Source organism: Polyodon spathula, chromosome 20 (assembly GCF_017654505.1).
Source record: "Polyodon spathula isolate WHYD16114869_AA chromosome 20, ASM1765450v1, whole genome shotgun sequence".
Lineage (NCBI taxonomy): Eukaryota > Metazoa > Chordata > Actinopteri > Acipenseriformes > Polyodontidae > Polyodon > Polyodon spathula.
This window is the reverse complement of record NC_054553.1, coordinates 23,421,600-23,444,205: the sequence shown is the minus strand read 5'-3', so window position 1 is coordinate 23,444,205 and position 22,606 is coordinate 23,421,600. Positions and strand designations below refer to the sequence as shown.

Sequence of the window (22,606 nt, the reverse complement as noted above, 5' to 3'; positions counted from 1 at the left end):
GAAAACCTGCTGCCCTCTGCAAGAAAAATGAAACTGGGACGGAAGTTCACCTTTCAGCATGACAACGACCCAAAGCACACAGCCAGAGCTACACTGGAGTGGCTAAGGAACAAAAAGGTAAATGTCCTTGAGTGGCCCAGTCAGAGCCCCGACCTAAATCCAATTGAAAATTTGTGGCATGACTTGAAGATTGCTGTTCATCAATGCTCCCCAAGGAACTTGACAGAGCTTGAATATTTTTGTAAAGAAGAATGGTCAAATATTGTCAAATCTACCACAGAGGGGTGGAGACTTATCCAATTATGATTTTTCAGTTTTGTATTTTTAATATATAATTTTTTCGCAATAAAAACTTAACAGTGTGGAGTATGGTGTGTAGATAAGTGGAAAAAAATCCTCATTTAAATTCATGAAACTCTGAGGCACTGACACAACAAAATGAGAAAAAAGGTCAAGGGGGTGTATAGTTACTATAAGCACTGTATATACTGTGGTTTGCAGAAGTATTCACCCCTTACCAATAATGTCACATTTTGTTGAATTACAAATAATGTGCTCAGTTTTTCAAATAAACTTTTTTTTTTTCAAAGCTGTAGTGGTTAAACTGAACACTGTTTATGAGGAGGAGGTTAAATGTCAGCAAAACTTGCAAAGAAAATGTACAAAATGAAATGTATTGGTTGCATAAGTATTCAGCCCCTTAAGTCAGTACTTGGTAGAAGCATCTTTTGCAGCAATTACTGCTGTGAGTCTTTTTGGATAGGTCTCTATTAGCTTTGCACAGTAGGATGGGGAAATTTTTGCCCATTCTTCACTTGGAAAATTGCTCCAGTTCTGATATTTTTGTTGGGGATCGTCGATGGACTGCAAGTCTCGTCATAAATTTTCGATTGGATTCAAGTGAGGACTTTGACTGGGCCACTCAAGAACATGAATTCTCTTCTTGTTTAACCACTCCAGTGTGACTTTGGCTTTGTGCTTCAGGTCCTTATCTGCTGAAATGTGAATTTCCTCCCCAGTTTCAGAGTCTTTGCTGACTCAAACATGTTTTCCTCAAGGATTCGCCTGTACTTTGCACCATCTATTCTGCCCTCTATCATGATAAGCTTCCCAGTTCCTGCTGAAGAGAAGCATCCCCATAACATGCTGCCACCACCATGCTTGACAGTTGGGATGGTGTTGACTGGGTGATACGCAGTAATTGGCTTGTGTTTGGAATTTAGAATTTAGAATTTAAAAGTTCAATTTTTGTCTTGTCTAACTACAAAACCTTTTCCCACATATCTGCAGTATCATCTACATGCCTTAAGATTAGACTTTTTGAGTAATGGCTTCTTTCTTGCCACCTGTCCATACAGGCCACCTTTGTGTAGGAACCAGCTTAATGTTGATGTGTGAACACTGACTCCCATCTCAGACACAGACCTTTGCAGATCTCTCAAGGTTGGCTTGAGAATGACCAGTTTCCTGCTCTCCCGGCTGCTAATTTTGGGCGGGCGACCTGATCTGGGTAGTGTCTGTGTGGTATGATGTATTATCTTCTTCCATTTCTTAATGATGGACTTCACTGTGCTGAGAGGGATAATCAGCACCTTTGAAATGTTCTTGAATCCTTCTCCTGCTCTGTGCCTCTCTATCACGTTATCCATGACTTGTTTCAAAAGCTCCTTGGTCTTCAAGGTTGCTTTGTTGGATCATTATGCGAGTTGTAGCTTGAAAGTATTTATATACCTGAGGGAAATTATCTACAAGTTAAACCACTTTGAGTACACATAGGCTGAAATCATTTCACTAATGTTGTGACCTTTCAAACAAATCATTTGAACCTGAGCTGATTTAGGGATGCAGTAGCAAAGGGGTTGAATATTTATGCAACTGAGATTAATCTGTTTTTTCCTGTAAGTCTTATTGATATTCTATATGCATTTTTTTAATTTTATCAAGGTGAAGTAGTTTGTGTAGATTCTTCTAAAGTCTAATTTGAAAGCATCAGGTGCCAACAAAATGTGAAACTTTTCTTTTTTAATTTAAAAAGACAAAAGTCTGATAAAAGCGTTTAATCAGTTTATGTATATTCTGTTAGAATTCTTTGTCATTGACATTCTGAGTGTGAAAGCTATAGTCTCAAAGAAATTCTAACTAAGTGTAGTTACTGCTAATAGGGTCCAGAGGGGACGTGACTTACAGAAGGGTTCTATCGCTTAATATATTGCTTTTTTTAAAGAAAGAACAAAAGTTAAAAAAAGAAGATTTTAAACTGATTTTAAGTGTATGGATAAGGTTTTAGTTTAGGCTTCCACCAACAGAAAAAGCATGTTGCAAATACAAATACTATTAGTCTTTTGAGTGTTAATTGTTCATTTGTTTTTCCCTCTTGTGATTGAACACACAACCCTTTGTTCTGTGCAGTATCAAAATGTATAGCAAATATTTGCAAAAAGTGGAAGTTTATACAAAAATTGTAATACTTGAGCAATCTCTGCGAATACTGTGAAAGTGGGTTGCGTGACATTCCATTATGATCTGAAAGCACTATAGGCGACAGCCCACACATTGAAGCCTTTGATTGGTTCTGATACTAGAATGTAGAAACTGTTAAACTGATTTAGTGTTATAATACTATAACCCTATTGTGCTTACAATTACCAATCATCCATCCAGCTATTGTACAGTAATCCTGCTATGGCATGTAAGTTACTATTTACAACACAGGTGACCCTGTCTCTTATGATACAAGACTGGGGGAGCAGGTACTGTCATGCAATGAGAAGATTCATTTCCTTTTTGTAAATAGTGTTAAGTGAAGTATTACATTGTAAATGTCCTGAATTTTTTATTTCTTCATATGGTGATATTTTCCTCCTATCATGTGTGCATGTTCAGTTACAGTCTGATATTTGCTAACCAGAGAAACTCCTGCTTCATATGAATCCTCTGTAGTTTAGGGCCAGAAATATTATCTAGGTGTATTTTAGTGTCTAGTTACTTGGCTTAAGGCCCCTTGTTAATTCTATTGAAAGCACCAAACAGAAGCGTTTCTGTTCCTGGCCTGGAACCATCTCCTAACCAAGATCTCCCAGCCATTAAAGGAGCCGGCAACGAGTATTCTACAGGCTCCGAGAATGCCTGATTTTGATATCAAAATTAATACAATTCAGTATTGGAGCAACAGAACTCGGAACAAATAATGTGAAAGCATTTGATTGTATCAAAATAAAGTATCATGTAAAAGTAGATCAACACAGCATGTGGAACAGCAACTCCTTCATAACCGGGCGTAGTTTCAAGATATACATGTCCCCAAGATATGGCCTTCTAAAGGTAAACCAATCAGCTAACAATATTTACATTTACAGTACGTGGAATAACACAATTGCAAATGTGTGTATATATATATATATATATATATATATATATATATATATATATATACACACACACACACACACACACACACACACATATATATATATATATATATATATATATATATATATATATATATATATATATATACATACATACATACATACATACACACACACACACACACACACACACACACACACACACCATTCATACACCATGAGGCCAGATCTGTTGCAAAAGCAGATCATCATAACCAATAAATACCCTGATCAGCTCAAGAACGTGTGCTAAAGTTGCATTGGTTGTTGACAAGATATTGCTTAAAGTAAAGGCGCAAAACAAGATTTGGGGGTCATTGAAATAATTTTTAAAAATCTATACATACATGCTTTATTTAATTTTTTTAACCAGTAGGTTAACAGAAAGTTCCCAGAATCCTTGTGCGAGGTGGTTAGCAGCTAACCATTGTGGGAATTGTAGTTTATTCCACATTTTACAATTTACATTTTTTGCTAGGCTAGAAAATAATTACAGCTTTTTTGTTTTGCCATTAGAACTTACTTCAGTAATACAACAGGAAAACGTTTACATTAGGTCTACAAAAAGTTACATTAGATCTAGGCCCTGTGTTGTTTTATTGCACGCTGCCGTATTGACCAATACTACTGTGTTAACTCACAGGCAAAGAATTGTTTATAGAGCCGTAAATAGATCTGAAAGCTTAGACTATTATATATATATATATATATATATATATATATATATATATATATATATATATATATATATATATATATATATATATATAGGGTACATCTCGACCTAGTGGTTCACGTGTTGCTAGTTTTAACTACAATTCGTGTACATAACCACCCGCAGGCACATCATTGTGAAACACATTAATCTTTCACTATAAATGCTAAAACAGTTTCGCTATTGTGAAATCGTTATGAAAAGCTGTATCTGTTCAACAGCAACCCCTCCCCTTTTGTATACATCTCCCATGATGCCTCTGTACCACCACAGCTGACTGAATTTTTCTGGAGGGCTGCTCACGCTTGGGTAGCATTTAACATGTGAAAGTACGGCTTTATTTTTTTTTTTTTTTTTTTTTTTTTTTTTTTTTTTTTTTTTTTTAAAATAATGTCAACTGCAGTCATTCCGTAAACAAATGGCTGTAATAGTTCTTGGACTGGCAAGGGGCACTGATCCTTTAACGAGATGTGGGCTGCCATTGATTTTTGCGTAAGTCGTGCATTTTAAAGCCCCCCCCCCTCGTTTAGGTAAGTTTCTCATTTCACACAACATTGACAGAACAGAAGCTGCTTCTTTTGTTTCAACAACGCAGGGCCTAGCGAAGAAGCATTGGCCTAGCCAGCAGCACCAGACTGGGGTGGCAGGCATTCAATTGTCTACTTTAGAAAGAAAGCCTTGGCTCCCTCATTTCCGTATCTACCCATAAAAGCGACTCAATGGTACAGTTTTTAATCGACAACATGTATTATATCATGTCAATAATAATTTTATAATAATTTTGAAATACACATGCCTCTAAATACACATTTTATCGTGACATAAAGAAACAGTGTGTTCTTAATGATCGACTACTGTAACGCTAATGGTAATTTGTTAAATACGCGTCGTATAAATGTATTTGATCAAGCATAGTTGAAAAAATAATTCTAAAACTAAACTGGAACGCGTTGTCGATGTACTGAGTTGTTTATTCGGTACTCTCTGTATACAGTAGGGGCAGTTGTCTACAAAACTTTGTTTTATTTAGTTTGGACGAAAACCAAATGTAATTTTAATATATTTAACTGGATAGTTGCAAGATTATAAACGCAATGGTCAAATATAAAAATGATGTTGACAGCCCAGTTTACAGTAGTACTGTCGTGTACGTCATTGGTTACCTCGTTTTCTGTTAACTGGTGCATTCAGACAGTTACTACGTATGATAGATACAGTTTCGTACGGTAAGATGGACTATATGACCGTGAACAATCTGGACAAACAATGTAATATATTAAAATTTAACCCATAATAATTTAAAATATAACTGAAATCTGTATGTAGAGCACAGGGCCCTTCCCCCACTGTCAGTAATACAAATACCAATGGCATTAGTGTTATTGACGATGATGATGATATATATTTTGAAAACACATTCTTAATATGACCAATCATTTATTTTTTTTTTTTTTTTTTCTAAACGTATACATATAACATTAATCTTGCTTTAGTCCTCATGTTATTCCAGAGCATGGCTGTGTGCTTTGTTCACTTTGTAATTTAAAATTATTGTGAGACTTTACTATTCCTCAATAAATTGCTGTTTATAACCTATATTTAAGTACATTCATTTCTCAAATCATATTTCCCAGTGACCTGTTGGGCTGCATATAAAGCAACTTAAGCTAAAATTTAAAATTAGATTCTTGTTACTGCTGCTGTATGGCTACATTTTATTAAGACACATGACATACCAGAAAACACCAGACCTCTACCAGTTTTTACTTTGAAGAAAACCTTTTAATTTAAGACTAAACCACAGGTGGTATCCTACCCAGATTAATAGTGGAATATGGTCTAATTTTAAAGCCCTTGCAACAGCCATACTCCTGGAACAAATTCTGGAGATGCCTTTCCTCTGTTTGTGGTTGATACATGAACATTGTGTGATTGAGAAAAGGGGGGAGGGGAGGGGGGGGGTGTCACGTGAATGCAGAAGAGCAGTGTATCTTATGTCCCACTTGGTGTGTCTGAAGCAGGGAGAAACTGCCTTTTTAATGACGTACGAGCACAAGTAACCCGTGTTGTCCATTTTAATGTGTTTGAGCCACACTGCTGTGTTTTTGGTTGAAATTTCTACTGCGGCCCTATGTGAAAAATGTGTGGAATTGTTATAACTAAAACCGTTTTTTTTTACCTTGTTGCTTTCATAGTTTTAGTAACTGATGAGGGTTTTTTTGAGTTATGAGTTTATGCTATTAGCTCTGTTGGGGTTTATTATGGATGGAGACAGTAGCAAGAATGAAAGTAAGACTACCAAAGTATAGCAATTTGAGCCATTTCAACCTTTACTATGAACTTCATCAGCCGTAGTGCAAAGGTATATTGCAACCTTCAGATAACAGTATGTGAGAAAGGTGTGTCATGGAGTTATCTTATTTGTGAAGATGTTTAATGTTTTAAACAACTAAACTTTACAATTTCCCTGTAAGCCTAATTTGGCACAAGCTCGGGCCTAACTAAGTTACAGTAAAGCCCTGAGTTAATTAAATTGCTATGCAATGGGGGTCGTATTGGCATTTCTTGTTACACAGATTTCTGAAGTTGATTAGTGCATCTAAATATTATACAATATTTTTTTTTTTTCCCATGCTGTTTTCAGAGTTGATATGGAACCCCCACCTCAAGATCAGTGTGATGGTTTACATCCTCAACAAGACCTTGCCCAATGCAGTATGCCTGTTGTTTATGACCTGTCAATAAAACACAGAGACGGACCACTTAAAAACAACTCAATGGAAGCCCTGCATGTGAGGAACAAACCAAACTGGTACAACAAGGGAGTCTTCCAGGAAAACAACTCTGACCACCCAGCTCATCAGAGTGATCATATCCAGCCAGATGATGCCTTTTCAAATACCACTGTCACACTGTCCTATGTGAGTCGATCTCATATGTTTTCTTCTCATCAGACTATGCCACATTCCTTACACGAGCAGCTTCCCCCTCTCTGTGTTCCAGCTGTCAACAAAAAACTATCTCTCAAGTCTCCTCTTTATGAGGGTAACACGTTGGTGTCTTCACAGTATGAGAAAGAGGTGGATCATGAAAATCATTTAGTACAAAATATCATTAAGCCATCTGGGGTAGCTCAGTCGAGTACACAGTCAATTCATCAGAGAGAATGTTTTGGACCAAACGGAAAACAGACCACAAGTCAGTTGAATGTGACAGGACTTAACCTACAGCATGAAGGTGTTAATAGTGAGACCAAATGCTTCCATGACAGAAATGAGGTCATTCGCATACAAAATGGTACAGATAACTGTTTGGCTGATAAGTGGTTATGTAGTAGTATAAAAAAGACAACTTGGACCCCTGAGGACTTTAAAAAAGAGACTAAGTTAACTGGGTCCCAGATGCTTCTAGTGTGTTCAGGAATTGAAGAACCGCTGGACTTGAACAGTTCGAGTTGTAGCAACAAATCTTTTATTCCAAAAAATGGAAAATGCAATGGTCCTTTGCATGAGGATACATTAGCACCCCCTGCTACCTCACAAGACAAAACTGGAGACACGTCTGTTGTGCAGATGCTAAATAATCCCTATTCCAAATATGATTTACAAGAAGCAGATGCCAATACAATGTCAGTTTGCGGTACAAAATTGAAGCCTGGGGAACCTAGTGAGGCTCCTGCTATTGCCGAAGCTACTGCAGTATGTGTTGAAGGGGGGGATTCAGTTCAGGAGCACTGTAGCAAGCACACTGACATAAAAGAAGGATGTGACGTCAACAAATCAGTTCCAGCAGCCGCTGCAAATATGTTGGATTATTCCACAGAAATGTTGAAACCTTCCAATAGCCCTTCCCCAACAAGTAGAGAAAGCAATGCAAAGACTGATATAACTCAGTACAGCAAGTCAAAACCTTCTGATGAATCTCTGCCAAACTGTAAAGCAGGCCTAGGTGAGAAAACTATTGAAAGGAAAATTCTTCCTCCTCGCTCCAAAAGGGGAATACGGTTAGAGGAAATTGTGCAGTGCATCACCCCATCTAGAACCCGAGGTAAATCTGCAGGCTCAAAAACACAGGCCCTTGAGGCTAGTTGCCGGGAAGCCTTGGTATCTTCAGAAGTGAAAGACTGCATTGAGAAGACATCAAGTTCAGAAAAGGAAGAGGGTAGTTTAAAGGATTCCGTTATTTCTAAGGAAGATTCAGATAAAGTAGGTAAAGAAAGGTTAAAAAACAAAAATTCTACCGTAGATGTGAGAAGAAGCGATGCATCTACATCTGTGCAAAGCAGTACATCTCTAGAGGCAGCCATCCGTACGCCTAAACGTTTAAAAGAAAAAACGCTTTGTGACAAAACACTAATTGGCCTATCTCCACCAGAGAAGAAAAACCTTAGACCAGCATCCACCCCCAAGTTGTGCCAGAATCGTGCATCACCACAAAAAGACTCACCTGGCAACAATAAATATACTGGAACAAAGAAACCCTGTATGAATAAAAGAAAGAGGAAGAAACACAATGCTAGACTGTCCTCAATGTTTTCTCCAAAAGAACCAGAAATCAAATTGAAGTACGTCAACTACAAAGAGGAGAAAAGAGACAATAAAATTGATACGTTTTCACCTTACGTCAGATTAGAGCTAAAAGATTCAATGTGTACCATAATCAACTACCCAGAGGAAGAAAAGGCCAAGCTTAAAGGGAAAAACAGTAGCCAGGCAACCCAGAGCTACTCCCCTGGTGTAGTTCCCATGACCTCTTGCTTGCTGCTGGGCCGTTTGAGCAGTGACAGTAAAAGGAGAAGCCATCTAGTCTGTTGTCTTTGTGGCATGTCTGCCAATGCAATGGATCTGGGTGATCTGCACGGACCGTATTACCCTGAGGGTTTTAAACCTTTGGGCAAAACGCATGCAAATGTGCAGGTTTTGAAAGACAATGACAATGACAGCAATTCTGATTCATCATGCAGTGTCAAAGAAAAAAAACACAGTCAGACTGTCACAGCAGGAGAGTCTCCTAGCAGGCCTTCTCAACCCAGCTGCACATCAATGGAAGAAGCCTGTTTTATTGGGCAGAGACAAAGGTGGAGTAGTGGTGGAAGTGGCACCGGAAGTCCTGTACCTAAGAAGCCAAAGACCGACCCAACCGCAGATGATTGGTACAGCCCCCCTGTAGTCCCGCTGGACAGAAGTGAATATTGGATTCATGAAGACTGTGCGATATGGTGTGCTGGGGTATACCTTGTGAAAGGAAAACTGCATGGGTTAGAAGAGGCAACAAAGCTTGCACAAGAAACGGTAAGGAATTCACTAATTTAAATAACAGGGAATTTTACTTCTTAAACATCCATACATCTTATGCTTCTAGTGTAGGTTTTGTTAAAGGGACAGTCCTTGTATTAGAAAATTGGAAAAAATGAAATGCAACACCCATTTGACCTCTAAGGTCAATGTCATTATGGCATTTAAATAGGTACATCTTTTGATCAAAATGACTAGATTCTTGATTAGTTAGGCTAATCGCACTGTCTTCATAATGGCTTACCCAAATTTAATTAGACTTTCCATGGACATTTGTTACAAGTATTCCTTCCACAGACTGTGCCTGTATGTCTTGGTTCTGGCATCTAATTGTCTGAACTATTTAAAGTTTGGCTAAAACTATTCGCTTAATTTTGATGAAATAATGCATAAGGATTTGTTGATTCTACATGTTATCGATGCTGGCATCATTTCTTAATCATACTGGCACCTGTAAGTTTAATATTCCTGATAGTTTGTCAACCATGTTTATTTGGGCTCTGGTTAACCAAGCTGGTATAAATAAGTAATGCCTGGGAGAAATGCTTCTGAAAAGCCATAAAGTGAAGACACTTCTGAGGCAGGGAGAACAAGTGCTTTCTGGAAATACCAGCTTCATATTAGGCTATAGCCTTTTGTTGCATTGTGACACATCGTGCAATTATTTCCTGTTTATTGGAGATTCTTCTGGATAATGACTATACTTGTTTTAATTGCATCACATCTGCTTCTAAAGACATGTCTACAGTCACCATTCACATGGTTTCACATTATTTTTCATTTAAAGACCAAAGGTAACATAACTGGGGTCTGAGCACTCCACAAATGACCAGTTTGACAAAACAAATTACTTTTTACCTGCTTTAAATATCCATTGTAACATTGTCGCGATTGTTTTACAATTTTGATTCAGATATCCTTGGTTTTATAAATCATTGTTTAGCAGTGAACATCATATGAGCATCAGGTTTTTATATGAACACTTCTGGTCAACATTACAGCATCAGCTGTTTGTAGCCAAATTAATCTATACTTCACAGACCTCGCACAGTTAGAAGTGCATCCGACTTGTCTCAAAATGCTGTTTATGTAAGCCACGATATCTGCTGATTGACTAATGTGGCTGAACAGGTGGAATTAACTCGTTGGTTTACGTCACACCCAAAAAGCTAGGATAAAGAATATATATATAGTTTTTACAGTATATTTGTTTCCTGCTTTTTGACCACAATCAGTAACCAGGCTGGTCATGCAAATACATCCTGTGTACACTGTGTCAGTGAGAGGGATCGTGAACCAGTGACATTTTCCTGATTTGAAATTGGATGAAATCGTGACTGCTTTGACGTTGACATGACAGTCACAACCAGAAATGAAAGTGCAGAACTCGCTGACCCTTGTTCCAGTATCTGTTATTTACTCCCCGCCCTTTCTGATTGGTACCTGGTTTTCTAGACTCTCAGTTGTAGGCATCGCCCTCAGTCTTCAACACAAATAGAGGTGGTGCTGGTTGGCTAATACCTTGGATTACTGTGTCTGTCTGCCCCAGTACTTCTGCACTTACAAAAATAAAAATGACATTGTATTCACTGAAAACACACTGAAGTGGTGCCATCTGGGTGAAGTGCTTCTAGAGTATTAAGAACTTCTCCCCCCAGTTCCTTCCAGAACTACTAAAATAGTGCATGGTAAATTTGCAGCTTCAGTGGTATTTTACAGAAAAGGGCACATTTTACAACGCAATAGCGTTGTGCTTTCCTGTCACTTATTAAAATATGTGACTGTCACCTTACTGTTTTTTTTTTTGTTTGTTTGTTTTCTTTTGGACCTATGCATTGTTCCATGTACCTTTCTGGAACATTTTGGTATTATTCATCACTATTATTTTTTTTCAACATGATCTCTTTCATATATATACTTTTTTTAACCCGGGTTAGTAATAATCACTAGAAGTTGGATAGTAGTTTCTGTACCTTTTTTACAAAAATATTTTTGTATAAAGATTTTTTCATAGCTCACTTGCCATATTTCCTGAGGGGGCTGCAATTACATTCCTCGTAGTCAATTCTAAAAGCATCAAATTAAAATTGTCACTGGTTGAAAAAGGACATTGGTTAGTAAGCCTGGTAATTGTCTAAGCAGAAACCATAAAGAATGATGGAGAACACAAGTAATGGGATAATCTACAGCAGATATTGCTGGGAAACAGTAACACAAGTACTGATAAAGTTCATGCTACAGCATGTGGGCCATGTTAAGAGAAAATAATGTAATTCTTTTGTTTTGATTCTAGGTATGTTCCACTTGTCGTACAACTGGTGCCACATTAGGCTGCTATTTCAAAGGGTGTCCGAATAAATATCACTATATTTGTGCTATTCAGTCTGGTAAGTCCTAATTTAGCAAACACTGACACTTCTAAATCATGGGAGTACTTATACTTGTTTGTGATTTTTCAAAACAGATTCATTTCACATGATTTACAATCATTGTAAACCTAATAAAATGTCAAAGGTTAATATTGATGAAAGACAAAATACAGATTGTTGAGTGGCAACAAGAAGTCGTGGAGACAGCTTATGAATACATAAATATTCTTTCTAATACTTAGATATTTTGAGTTCTTGTGATGGTATAAAGTGTCTTTTATACCAGTTGGGTCATTTTACCGAATAGTATGGCTATTTACAAAATGCATGAATGACTTCGAGACACTACTAGACTGTAGATATTTTCTTGTTGCCACGACCATGGAGTCCACAAAAACAAATATTTCTTTTAGAGTACCAGAATGTGGTATTTCTTTAAAAAGGAAACTCTAAGAACATTGTTTTTCTTTGTTTGCTTTACCAAAATGCAGCTTTACAGGCTGGCTGGCTTTATCAGACCAGTGTTAAATGTAATTAACCCGAATGAAACCTGAATATGTTCCACTGAAATATTTCTATATCAGAACCCTCATGTTAATCTTGTAGGTAAAAGGCAACTAAAATACTGGATCATAAAGATATTAACTTCCTGATGTCCTTACCTTGTCTTTATCAGTATACTCCTAATAAACATAAAATATCAGATTTTAACCCTAATATAAATTAAAACTTCCACTGAAGTAGTCTAGTCATATTTTTGGGGAATGTTATCTGAATATCAATGGAGTTACAGTTTGTAAGATTTATATACAGTTTGGGTTAATATGGTGAGCTCTTTTTATCCTTTTATTCAGTATTTTAAGGATGCAAACTTTTCCCTCATTGTTTGCTGTACCTTTCCACTAATGGTGCTGTCTACAAAACATTTGCGATCTAACGTTGCTCTCAAGTCATTTCTGTAGTAAATCAAGCTGTGGAATGTTTGCAGTAGTGCCAGTCTGCTACTACTGTGTCTGAGAATGTGAGGCCCTTGCCCTGCTTGGTAGAGATCCCAGCCTGACCTGAACCTTTCCTTCTAACCTTGCAAAGTTGTGCTTGTTAACATTAAATAGCTTTCTGTCCTCGGCGATGGGAGCAGGCATGCATATGTATTAAGTACATGCGTACCAACTTGCTAAGGACCACAAGTTATTAATTGTATGATATTCGGGGACATAGTCTTTTCTACATAGTGTTCTACATACACTCGTACATACTAACTGCTAAATAGTTTTAACCTTCTTCAGTGACTAAGACAGCACAAGTGTAGACCCCCAAAATCTCATACTGGATTTTAGATGTTTTTGAAGCCACATTGTTCTTGGATTTATTTATATTTATTTATTTAATAAAATGTGGCTTTCCGTATTATTAAAAAAATAAATAAAATAAAAAAACCCACCATGACCAGCTTTCAACAGTAGGAACATGGAAAACATGGGATTATGACAATTTATCACCAATAATTCGCTACAAACAATTTATCACCAACAATTCATTACCAGCAGATCATCACCAGGTACAATTCATCATGGAGGGTACATTATCATATCACAGCTGTTTAAAACGCTACAGGTGAAAATGACCGGTGCGGCGATTGTAGGTAGTTTGAAATTTCAGCGCTTCTAGTGTTAAAATAAAGGTTTGAAAAGCAAACTTGTTATTTTTGTTGTTTTGCTGGCTTGTTTGTTAGTTGGGTGGTCACAAACTAGTAAAAGTTAGTACATCATAGGTTTTATTTATGTGATTTGTAAGTGAAAATGTACTGTATCTGTTATTTATGATTTATTATAGCTATTTGTTTTTAGCACAGTTTTCATGATATATTGTGGCCTTAATCGCTGGTGATGAGTTGTTGGTGATGAAAAGTGTGTGACAAATTGACAGGATACCGTAAAACATAAGTGGTGTACTTGACTTGTTTGAAAAATGTTTTTTAATACAAGTTAAGGATATCGGAATTGTATATCTAGAGAAGTACATTCATGAACCGTGGTTTGGAAAGTCTTTGTCACAAGTTGAAATTTCAAGATCTGGAGGCATCTTTGTACAGTATCACCCTGTAGAATGAACTATTTTTGCTTCATAAAGTGAAATGAAACCTGTGTGCCCTGCATGTGAAGTTTTTAATGATCTTATTCCTTTACCATTGTCTTTCCAGATTGTGTTCTAAGTGAAGACAACTTTTCAATGAGATGTACCAAGCACAAGGTAGGAGTCGTTCTATATAGTCACAGTAACTTACAGTACAGAAACATGCAGCAGTCTTGTGATCCTAATAATGTAAATAATCTTAAATGTATTTATAAGGGTCTGGGTGATTATGTATGGGGTCTAATTATTAAGGTATGAAAAAGTATTTCTTTCTATCCATGTATACAGTGCATATATGATATATTTAAATTTATAACGCAGCTTGAAAAAATAACCACCTTTAGTTAAACAGCATCACATGACCGTGCATATATATTTTTAGCGTATACCATGGCTTGCATACTAATGAGCCGCTTCAAACTAAATAAATCACTACGCACCGGTACATTCTAAATTCCTTGACAAAATGCCATTTTATTTGTTATTAGTTACAAAACCACTGCCAAAAATGAGTGGCATTTCACTTATTTCCTTTAATATATTTGCGGGTGAAAATCCACATAACTGGTACAACACCAACTTTCTGAGTGAAGACAGCAGTCCATCTGAAAAAAAAGCAACAACAGACACAACAGTCGTTGAGGAACAGCTAAATGAAACAGAAGAAAACAAAGTTTGAAAAAACACAAACTACAGAATGGGCTGATTATTGTACTTGAAGAAAAAAAATATAGACATTCATTTTATGGAAATAAATCCAAAAAAATCTCAACAACATAAGGGAATTTTATGCCAGTCAAAGAAGTTAAACTAAGGACCAGTATTCAGTCTCCAGTTTTATAACGCTGAGCTGGACTCACATATTTTAAAAGTATAAGTTTTAACATCTCCGCTGACAGCGAGTTTAAAACCAGTAGTAATGTATTCATGTCAATCAGGAAAACTTAGAAAAGCAGGTAACGATAAGGACAGCCTCCCAGAATTACGGGCCTGGATTTTAAACATCTGCAGGAAACGGAGGTACTGTGCCCTGACACCGCGGTCGGATTGATGCGTAAAGTCTGGTTCGATCGTCAGCTTAATCTGCCACGACTTGGACGCGAGGGTGTCCGACAAATAGCAAAAACATATTTTGAGATCCAAAAGAATGAAAACATACAGTACTGCGTAAAAGTTTTAGGCAGGTGTAAAACAATGCTGTAAAGTAAGAATGCTTTCAAAAATAGACATGTTAATAGATTATATTTATCAATTAACAAAATGCAAAGTGAGTGAACAGAAGAAAAATCTACATCAAATCAATATTTGGTGTGACCACCCTTTGCCTTCAAAACAGCATCAGTTCTTCTAGGTATACTTGTAAGTTTCCTTGGCTGACCACTGCGTCTACGGTCCTCAACGCTGCCAGTTTCTTTGTGCTTCTTCAGAAGAGCTTGGACAGTATATCTGGAAACCCCTGTCTGCCTTGAAATTTCTGCCTGGGAGAGACCTTGCTGATGCAGTATAACTACCTTGTGTCTTGTTGCTGTGCTCAGTCTTACCATGGTGTATGACGTTTGACAGTAAACTGTCTTCAGCAACCGCAACTTGTTAGCTGAGTTTGGCTGTTCCTCACCCAGTTTTATTCCTCCTACACAGCTGTTTCTGTTTCAGTTAATGATTGTGTTTCAACCTATGTATTGAATTGATGATCATTAGCACCTGTTTGGTATAATTGTTTACTCATACACCTGACTATATGCCTAGAAAATCCCTGACTTTGTGCATGTGTACCTAGAAGAATTGATGCTGTTTTGAAGGCAAAGGGTGGTCACACCAAATATGGATTTGATTTAGATTTTTCTTCTGTTCACTCGCTTTGCATTTAGTTAATTGATAAATATAATCTATTAACATGTCTATTTTTGAAAGCATTCTTACTTTACAGCATTTTTTCACACCTGCCTAAAACTTTTGCACAGTACTGTACTAGAATGTGTAAACTGTATAGTAAATGCTTAACAAACTCACTTCAAGATTCAACTTCATTCTCTATCGCAGCTGCTCTCCTTACTTCCTTACTGTAATTTGAAACTCCGCCCATCATCCAGTTTGTGCTCAGCCCTCTAGAAAGTGAGATGGCACTTTCGAAGCAAAAGTTCACAATAAACGAACATGTGCAATTTTATTTTTAATAAGCGAACAGTGAATTAAATTAAATAATTTGGGACTATTACACTGCGGAAATATACACAATAAAAGTTTCTGGTTTTGACTTAATTTAAATGTGTTTCAATTATTTGTTATTTATTTTTATTCCCAGAAATCTCAGGTAGCTGTGTTTTATTAGCGGTATAAACCACTGCAGGCCATTCGGTTTCAATGATATATACCACTTCTGGCGTTCTACCAAGGCGTGGTATATATCATGGGAACCGCACAGCCTGTTGTGGTTTATACCTTACTTATTGTATAGCACCAGTTTGAAAAATCTGTACTTGTACTGTAAAATGCATCTTTTGCAACAAATAAAAAACAAACCTTTTACTTTTGTCAGCTACTGGATGGGTGGATTTCAGTTATATGCACCCAAAATAATAGGAAAACCTTGTTGTCTGCTGCTTGCTTTACAGAACAAATCGTTTAAAGGGTCTGCTGCAACCAGTAGATTAGAAAGCAGGTGACAGAAAAAAACAAAGGGAGAAGGTATGCAAGGTTTCACATGTGTTTTGTTTTTCTTAACTTTCTTCCAAATGCTTCCTAACTCAAATTTTTAGCATTTAATTTTGGTAAATGCTTGTAATGGTCAGGAATGGCATTGCTGCAGTCGCGTATGGCATCACGAGAACCTTCACTATGGCTCTGCAAGCACACTTCAATCTTGAACTGCCCGTCTGTACAAAATAGCTATACAATCTGACACTCGAGTAAGATTTAACTTGCTCTTGAGAGTATTAGAATCTAGGTCACGGGCATCTGCTTATTCATGCTATTTATGTAATGTACATGCAGAATTAAACACATTATGATAATACATTTTTAGTTTGTAGTTACTGATTTAGATTTTTTGTTTGTTTTTTGCAGGTGTATTCAACCATTGCAGTGAAAGATTTTCCAAGGTGTCACCTCTGGCGACTTCACACCAATGGACAAAAACTATACTGGGAGAATGTGCTTTGGTTTGCTTGTGATGGTTTTGTTGAATGAAATAATCTAAAACTTAATTTTAAATTTTTCTTCTACAGCTCGAGCCAAGTGCAGTCCCATGAATTGTCTTTAGCTTTCAGAGAATTTTTTTACTCCACGGTTGATAGCCAAAATTTTTTTATGGAAGGGGATATGGTCCTTGTAAATAACTCACTAGAACTGGATATCCTTTCAGTAGTTGGGAATCAATTATGCTAGAATAAGCCTTGATGTTTGCCCTCCCTAATTTATTAAATTTAAGTCATTCAAGTGCATTTGATGACCACATGTATTTCTACATACCCCCCCCCCCCCCCCCCCCCCCCACACACACGGCCCATACTAGTTGGATGAAATTCTGACTTTCTGGAGTATGTATTCTGAGCTTTGCACTGCCCTAAAAAGAAACTGCAGCTACAATACACCGGGTAGACATTGTCAGATATTTCTATAGAGAAGGTGGGAGTCTTGGTACTACATGTAGTCCGTACTGTCGTTTTTCTTTTTTTTTTTTTTTTTGTTTATTTGGTAAATTGTTACTTCCCTCATAATCCAGTGTCTCCCATTAGTTTCAGCAGGTTGCAGTTTAAAAAAAAAAAATAATAATAAAAAAATCTGTCAATTACTTGTGATCATTAAAGTAATGCAGAACATTTTTGTTTAATAATAAATGTTATTTATTTTTACTTTAATCTGCGGTCTATTTTATCTTCAATTTTTAAAAGAAAACAATATCATAGTGTTGTAACAATAGCCAGGGCACATGCTCATTTCAATTCTTTGTTTAAACAAAATGTAAAACCATTGAAGTTTGCCCATTGAAATCTCATTGCTAAGGGGGTCCTGGAAGATTGCAGCATGCAGTAAAGTATTAAAATAACATGACACAAAAACAATATTGAGAAGAATGCTCTACAAATTGAGTTTCAGCAAACCAAACTCTTAAACTATATCAATGCAGACAATGACTCTTATTTTAAGCAAGTTGTTGCAAGGATTTCTTTAATGAGCTTGTAGACCATACCACACCGCTTTGACGTTCATATCTGCTGCCTTGAATCTGGTTAAAAAACTAAAATAAAGCCCTATTGTCACAATTTGTTTGTAGACAGGCTATAGAAAATTAAACACAGGGCGGTCTAACAGGTGTGGCCTGTTACTCTTCCAACTGCCTGAAAAAAAAAAAAACAATGTATATCCACGAAACTAACCAAGACAGCACTATCAGCAACTTCTAAAACAGTTTTACATCTTTAAAAAGGAACTCTGATGAAGGGGTTCTGTTGAATCATTTCCTCTAGAGTACTGAATATAAAATAAACCACACAAGGAAATGGACACAGGAGTTTATTATACCAAATATAGAATGTTCTGTATCGCTTTAATTACATGAAAGTGTAACGGATGACTGCTTGAGTAAGAAACTCAATATGAATTTCAACCTTTATAATATTTATCATTTGTGCTAATTAATATACTTCCAGTTCCAAATACATTCTTTCAATCTGCTTCATCACAAACAACAAGGAATCACATGTTCTAGAATTTCTAGAGGAGAGAAAATCTGGCACAAGCTTTATTAACAAATGTGTGTGTCATTTATAAAATGTAATGCTTAACACTGCAAATGTTTGTTGTACAAAAGTTTTTTTTTGTATTTTTTTTCACACAAAACAAAGGGATTGTAATCCTTTACTGCAGGATGGACTTTGGTTTGAAAAATGTATGCCTAAAATTTGAATTGTGAAAAGGTAGTATGTTTTTATTTATTTACCATTGCTGAACAGGGTAGTCTGGTCTTTATACCTGAAGGAATGTGTATACATACCCCCTGGTGAAATATGTTTTGCGTTTGGGGGTTGATATTATATAGTGGTTAACTTTCTTATGAACTGATGTACACTTCACAAAACCTACCATAGCTGGCTGTTATGAATACTGTAGACAGGTGAATGAATAGTATTGGGGATGAAAATGATTGGTCCGTTTAGGGATTGGACACATTTGCATTTTGGTAGAAAGTGGTTGTACCATATATAGCCACTGGAAAGAGAAGTTAAAGCATTTTTTAAAAAAAATGTATTTATTATTTTACAATCCCTCAAAAGCCATACAAATCTAATTCACTTTTGTCTTGTTTTTATCAGAAGTACAATTTCACATTTTGGTATATTTTCTCAACATACTGTGCTGTGGCTGTGCACATTTACTGCAAGCAGAATTAAAATAAAGAATAGAATGGGCAAAATTTAAAATACCAGCAAATAAATAAATAAAGATACACTAACACAGCGGGTTGGCCAACTGTTGAGGTCTACTAAATTAATGCATACCGGGTTGAGTTTCTGCAGGTCATATTATTCAAATAGGGATAGTCTCTTCAGTGCATTTGTTTTTATGCAAAACTGCAGAGAGAGCCTTTGTTAATGATATAAAATGACTGTTATAATTATCAGGCCCTCTTGTGTTATAGCAGTTGCTTTACATGGTTTGGTATTACTGAAAATGGTCCAAATAGATAACTTTATTGGCTATACATTTTTTCCCCCAAAGCAAGAATAATTTAAGGATGGAAAAATAGTAACATCAGTAATTACCTTTTTTTTTTTAATTAATTCTTTTAAGAATTGATAGCTTCAATATTAAATGTGATACACCCAGTCCTATAGTAGATGGGGACTTACCTGGGTGCAACTGACAGCAAGGGTATCCAGGATTACAGAATTAGTGCTTTTTGTTGTTGAATTTGCCCAGTTCATATGCTTATAATCCGGTTCCTTCCCTTAGGGCTTTTGGCATAACATATCTGTTATACATCAATCAAATCTGACTGGAACATTTAGCACCTAGGCTATACTTACATTCTAAGGCAATGTAAATGTGAAGCTGTTTTACCATATAAAATACATATTTTCAGTTTTATAAGTCGGCTGTTTATTGAAAGATTTTTATTTTGTTTTGGCATAAAATTAGTATATGTACATTTTATTTCCTAATGTTAATTTTTTATTTGATATTTCATGGCATATGTATGTGCAATGTTCGCCCTAATCTGTTAAAGATGATTGACTCGTGTAAATGTTTCCTTTTGAGAAGGTTTTCAATAATAAAAAGTGCATCTCTCTTTAAATCTAGATTTTGTTTTAAAAGAATATTGTGTGTGTATACATGATTTTTAAGATTCATTTAGAATTATATCTAATTTATAAAAATCACAAGCAAGGCTTGTTGAATAAGAATAACCCTATATTTCTATTCAACTGTGGACGGTCCACTGCCTTATTAAAAGTAACATTTTGGTTTTGTAGAATTAATTCACTAACTTTACAAATGAAGTGTTCGACCAAATCAAGATAATTTCTACAGTAACCAGCAGAATCTTATGAGCTGTTGACCAGTGAATCCTTAACTTAAAATAGATGCCAAGAATGAAGTCAATTTAAGAGGAACCATAGTAATTACAATAAGGAGTGAGTACATTTTTTATTATCTCTTCATATTAGTTAAGACTTAACTGGTAGTAAGACCTGGGTCAAATTTAGGATAATGCGGCATGTGCAAGAATATAAAAAAAAAAAAAAAAAAAAAAAAAAAAAATTGTTGTCCTGTTCTATTGCATAATGGACTACAGTACAGGGCTCAATCCACAATATTTTCCAGTCATGGAATTTAAACACGCATTGTAAGTTCTCTATAACCATTCCGTGCTTTTGTTGAAACTATTTTTTTGTTTTTGTTTAGTTTTTTCACCCAACACCAGTGTAATCAGATATTTAAAAAAAAAAAATAAAAAAAAAAAAACTGCTTCCAGTTTTGTCATGATGTGATGAACTTTTGAGAGAAGATTGCTTGCTTACGATGCAGAATAATTCCTTCTTAAATGTATCTTCCCTTACACGGATAGGCAGACAGCTTTTCTTTTTGGTTGAGAAAATGTGACCTGTTTAGTGTGAGTAGAAAACGTGACATTCACTGCAGTGGATAGCATCAGGGAATTAGTGGGTCAAAGGGATGTGTCAGATTTGAGGTCTCATTTACGCCTTTAATCTTGAAGACACTACCCACCTCTTAGAGAGGAGGAGGAGGAGTGAGTGTGTACATATGTTTTTCATTTTCTCGTGATTTATTTTTAACTCTACATTCCTGTTGGGATTTAAATGTAAAAAGCATTGGTCACGTTTTATTATTATTATTGTAGTTGTGTATAATTGAAACCACTTCGAAGGTTGTTCAACGCATTGCATTATAAAATGCTTTTATTGTTATTATTATTATTACTGTACTGTAAAATAAAGTGTTTATCCAATTTTTACTTTTAATTCTCTTTCACCACTGTTTTCACTGGATTTCACTGCAAACAAGATAATCTCAATTATAATTATTATATATAATTAGAATGTTTCACATATGATGACATGAAAGAACAGAAATGCACACTGAGTTTGGGCTTGCAGGTATACAGACTGCATAGTGACTTGGACATTGACCTCTGACCTAATATGGCTTCTGTATTCTATGATAGTTATAATATCTGTGTTGTCCAGTAAACAAACAAACAAACAAACAAACAAAAAAAACTTTTCACTGCGCCATGTGTTTTGTCCATATCAATCATACAGACCACAGCCTTTTAACTTAGTGTATACAGATGGTCCACAGCTGTATTCAATGATTCTCTCAGTATGGTTCCATTACATTGTTCATTGTTCAATGCCACCGATCAACAAATCACTCAATCTGCTGTTTCTCTTACATTATGCCCTCATTAAAAATGTAAGAAGAATGTTTACAATAACTCCAATTTGCAGTTAAAAATTGAACTACAGTGTGTAGCTCTTATAAAACAAAAACATACCGCCAGTCATTCTATCACCCGGGAATATAATACAGGGAAACTTTCTTCATCTGTCCTTTACATTTTATGAAGTTTGAGAATATTTTCTTTTTTTCGTTTGTTTAATTTTTTGTGAATTTAGTTCAAAACTACATTTAGCCTCACCTTGATTTAAAAATCAAGTTTCAGTGTCTACAGAAAAGGTCTGTGTTGAAGATTGATACTAAGCTAAGCTGCAATTGACTAGAATCAAAGGACCATTTAAAATCCTCTAATCTTACCAGCTCAAACAGGCATCTTGATTCATGGGAGATCTTCTTGATGCTGGGATAAATGATAATTAGGTGGGCACCATGTCTTTATTCATTACAGTGAACAACTCTAAAGTATCCCATTTAATCATATCCTAATCATCCCATCTGTAGTGGAATGGCCCTTCAGGGCTTGAGTTGCTTTGCTCAGACAATTAAATACTTACAGCGTTTTTGTGTTACACAGCGTTTATGTATATATATATATATATATATATATATATATATATATATATATATATATATATAATATATATATATATAATTTGTAATATTATTACCTGAGCCATGTGTCCTTCATTAAGTTAATGTGAAAGTTAATGTTTAGCTTATTTTAAGAGCATTCTCAGATGTATTACTAATGTCTACTAGGTAACA

General features: G+C 35.8%; 1 protein-coding gene across 3 annotated transcripts; it reads left to right on the top strand.

Annotated features, from left to right (window-relative positions):
* Positions 1-4,407: 4,407 nt before the first annotated feature.
* On the top strand, positions 4,408-20,805 carry LOC121295417 (transcription factor 20-like). Of its 3 annotated transcripts, none has more exons than XM_041219998.1 (6): positions 4,408-4,652; positions 6,767-9,413; positions 11,710-11,803; positions 13,986-14,035; positions 16,531-16,603; positions 16,982-20,805. In XM_041219998.1, exons 2-5 carry the CDS (start codon positions 6,774-6,776, stop codon positions 16,579-16,581), a joined length of 2,835 nt encoding a protein of 944 aa, XP_041075932.1. In that variant the 5' UTR covers positions 4,408-4,652; positions 6,767-6,773; the 3' UTR covers positions 16,582-16,603; positions 16,982-20,805. The 3 variants fall into 3 exon arrangements, with proteins under 3 accessions (XP_041075932.1, XP_041075934.1, XP_041075933.1); XM_041219999.1 differs by lacking the exon at positions 4,408-4,652 and adding an exon at positions 4,668-4,844; XM_041220000.1 differs by lacking the exons at positions 11,710-11,803; positions 16,531-16,603; positions 16,982-20,805.
* Positions 20,806-22,606: the final 1,801 nt, after the last annotated feature.

What these genes read in the sequence shown, in the direction of transcription:
- LOC121295417 (XM_041219998.1), top strand. Translation starts at nt 6,774, where the DNA reads ATGGAACCCCCACCTCAAGATCAGTGTGATGGTTTACATCCTCAACAA. An exon ending in TATTTGTGCTATTCAGTCTG is followed by an intron (nt 11,804 to 13,985) that starts GTAAGTCCTAAT and finishes TTGTCTTTCCAG; the next exon opens with ATTGTGTTCTAAGTGAAGAC. An exon ending in TGAGATGTACCAAGCACAAG is followed by an intron (nt 14,036 to 16,530) that starts GTAGGAGTCGTT and finishes CTTGCTTTACAG; the next exon opens with AACAAATCGTTTAAAGGGTC.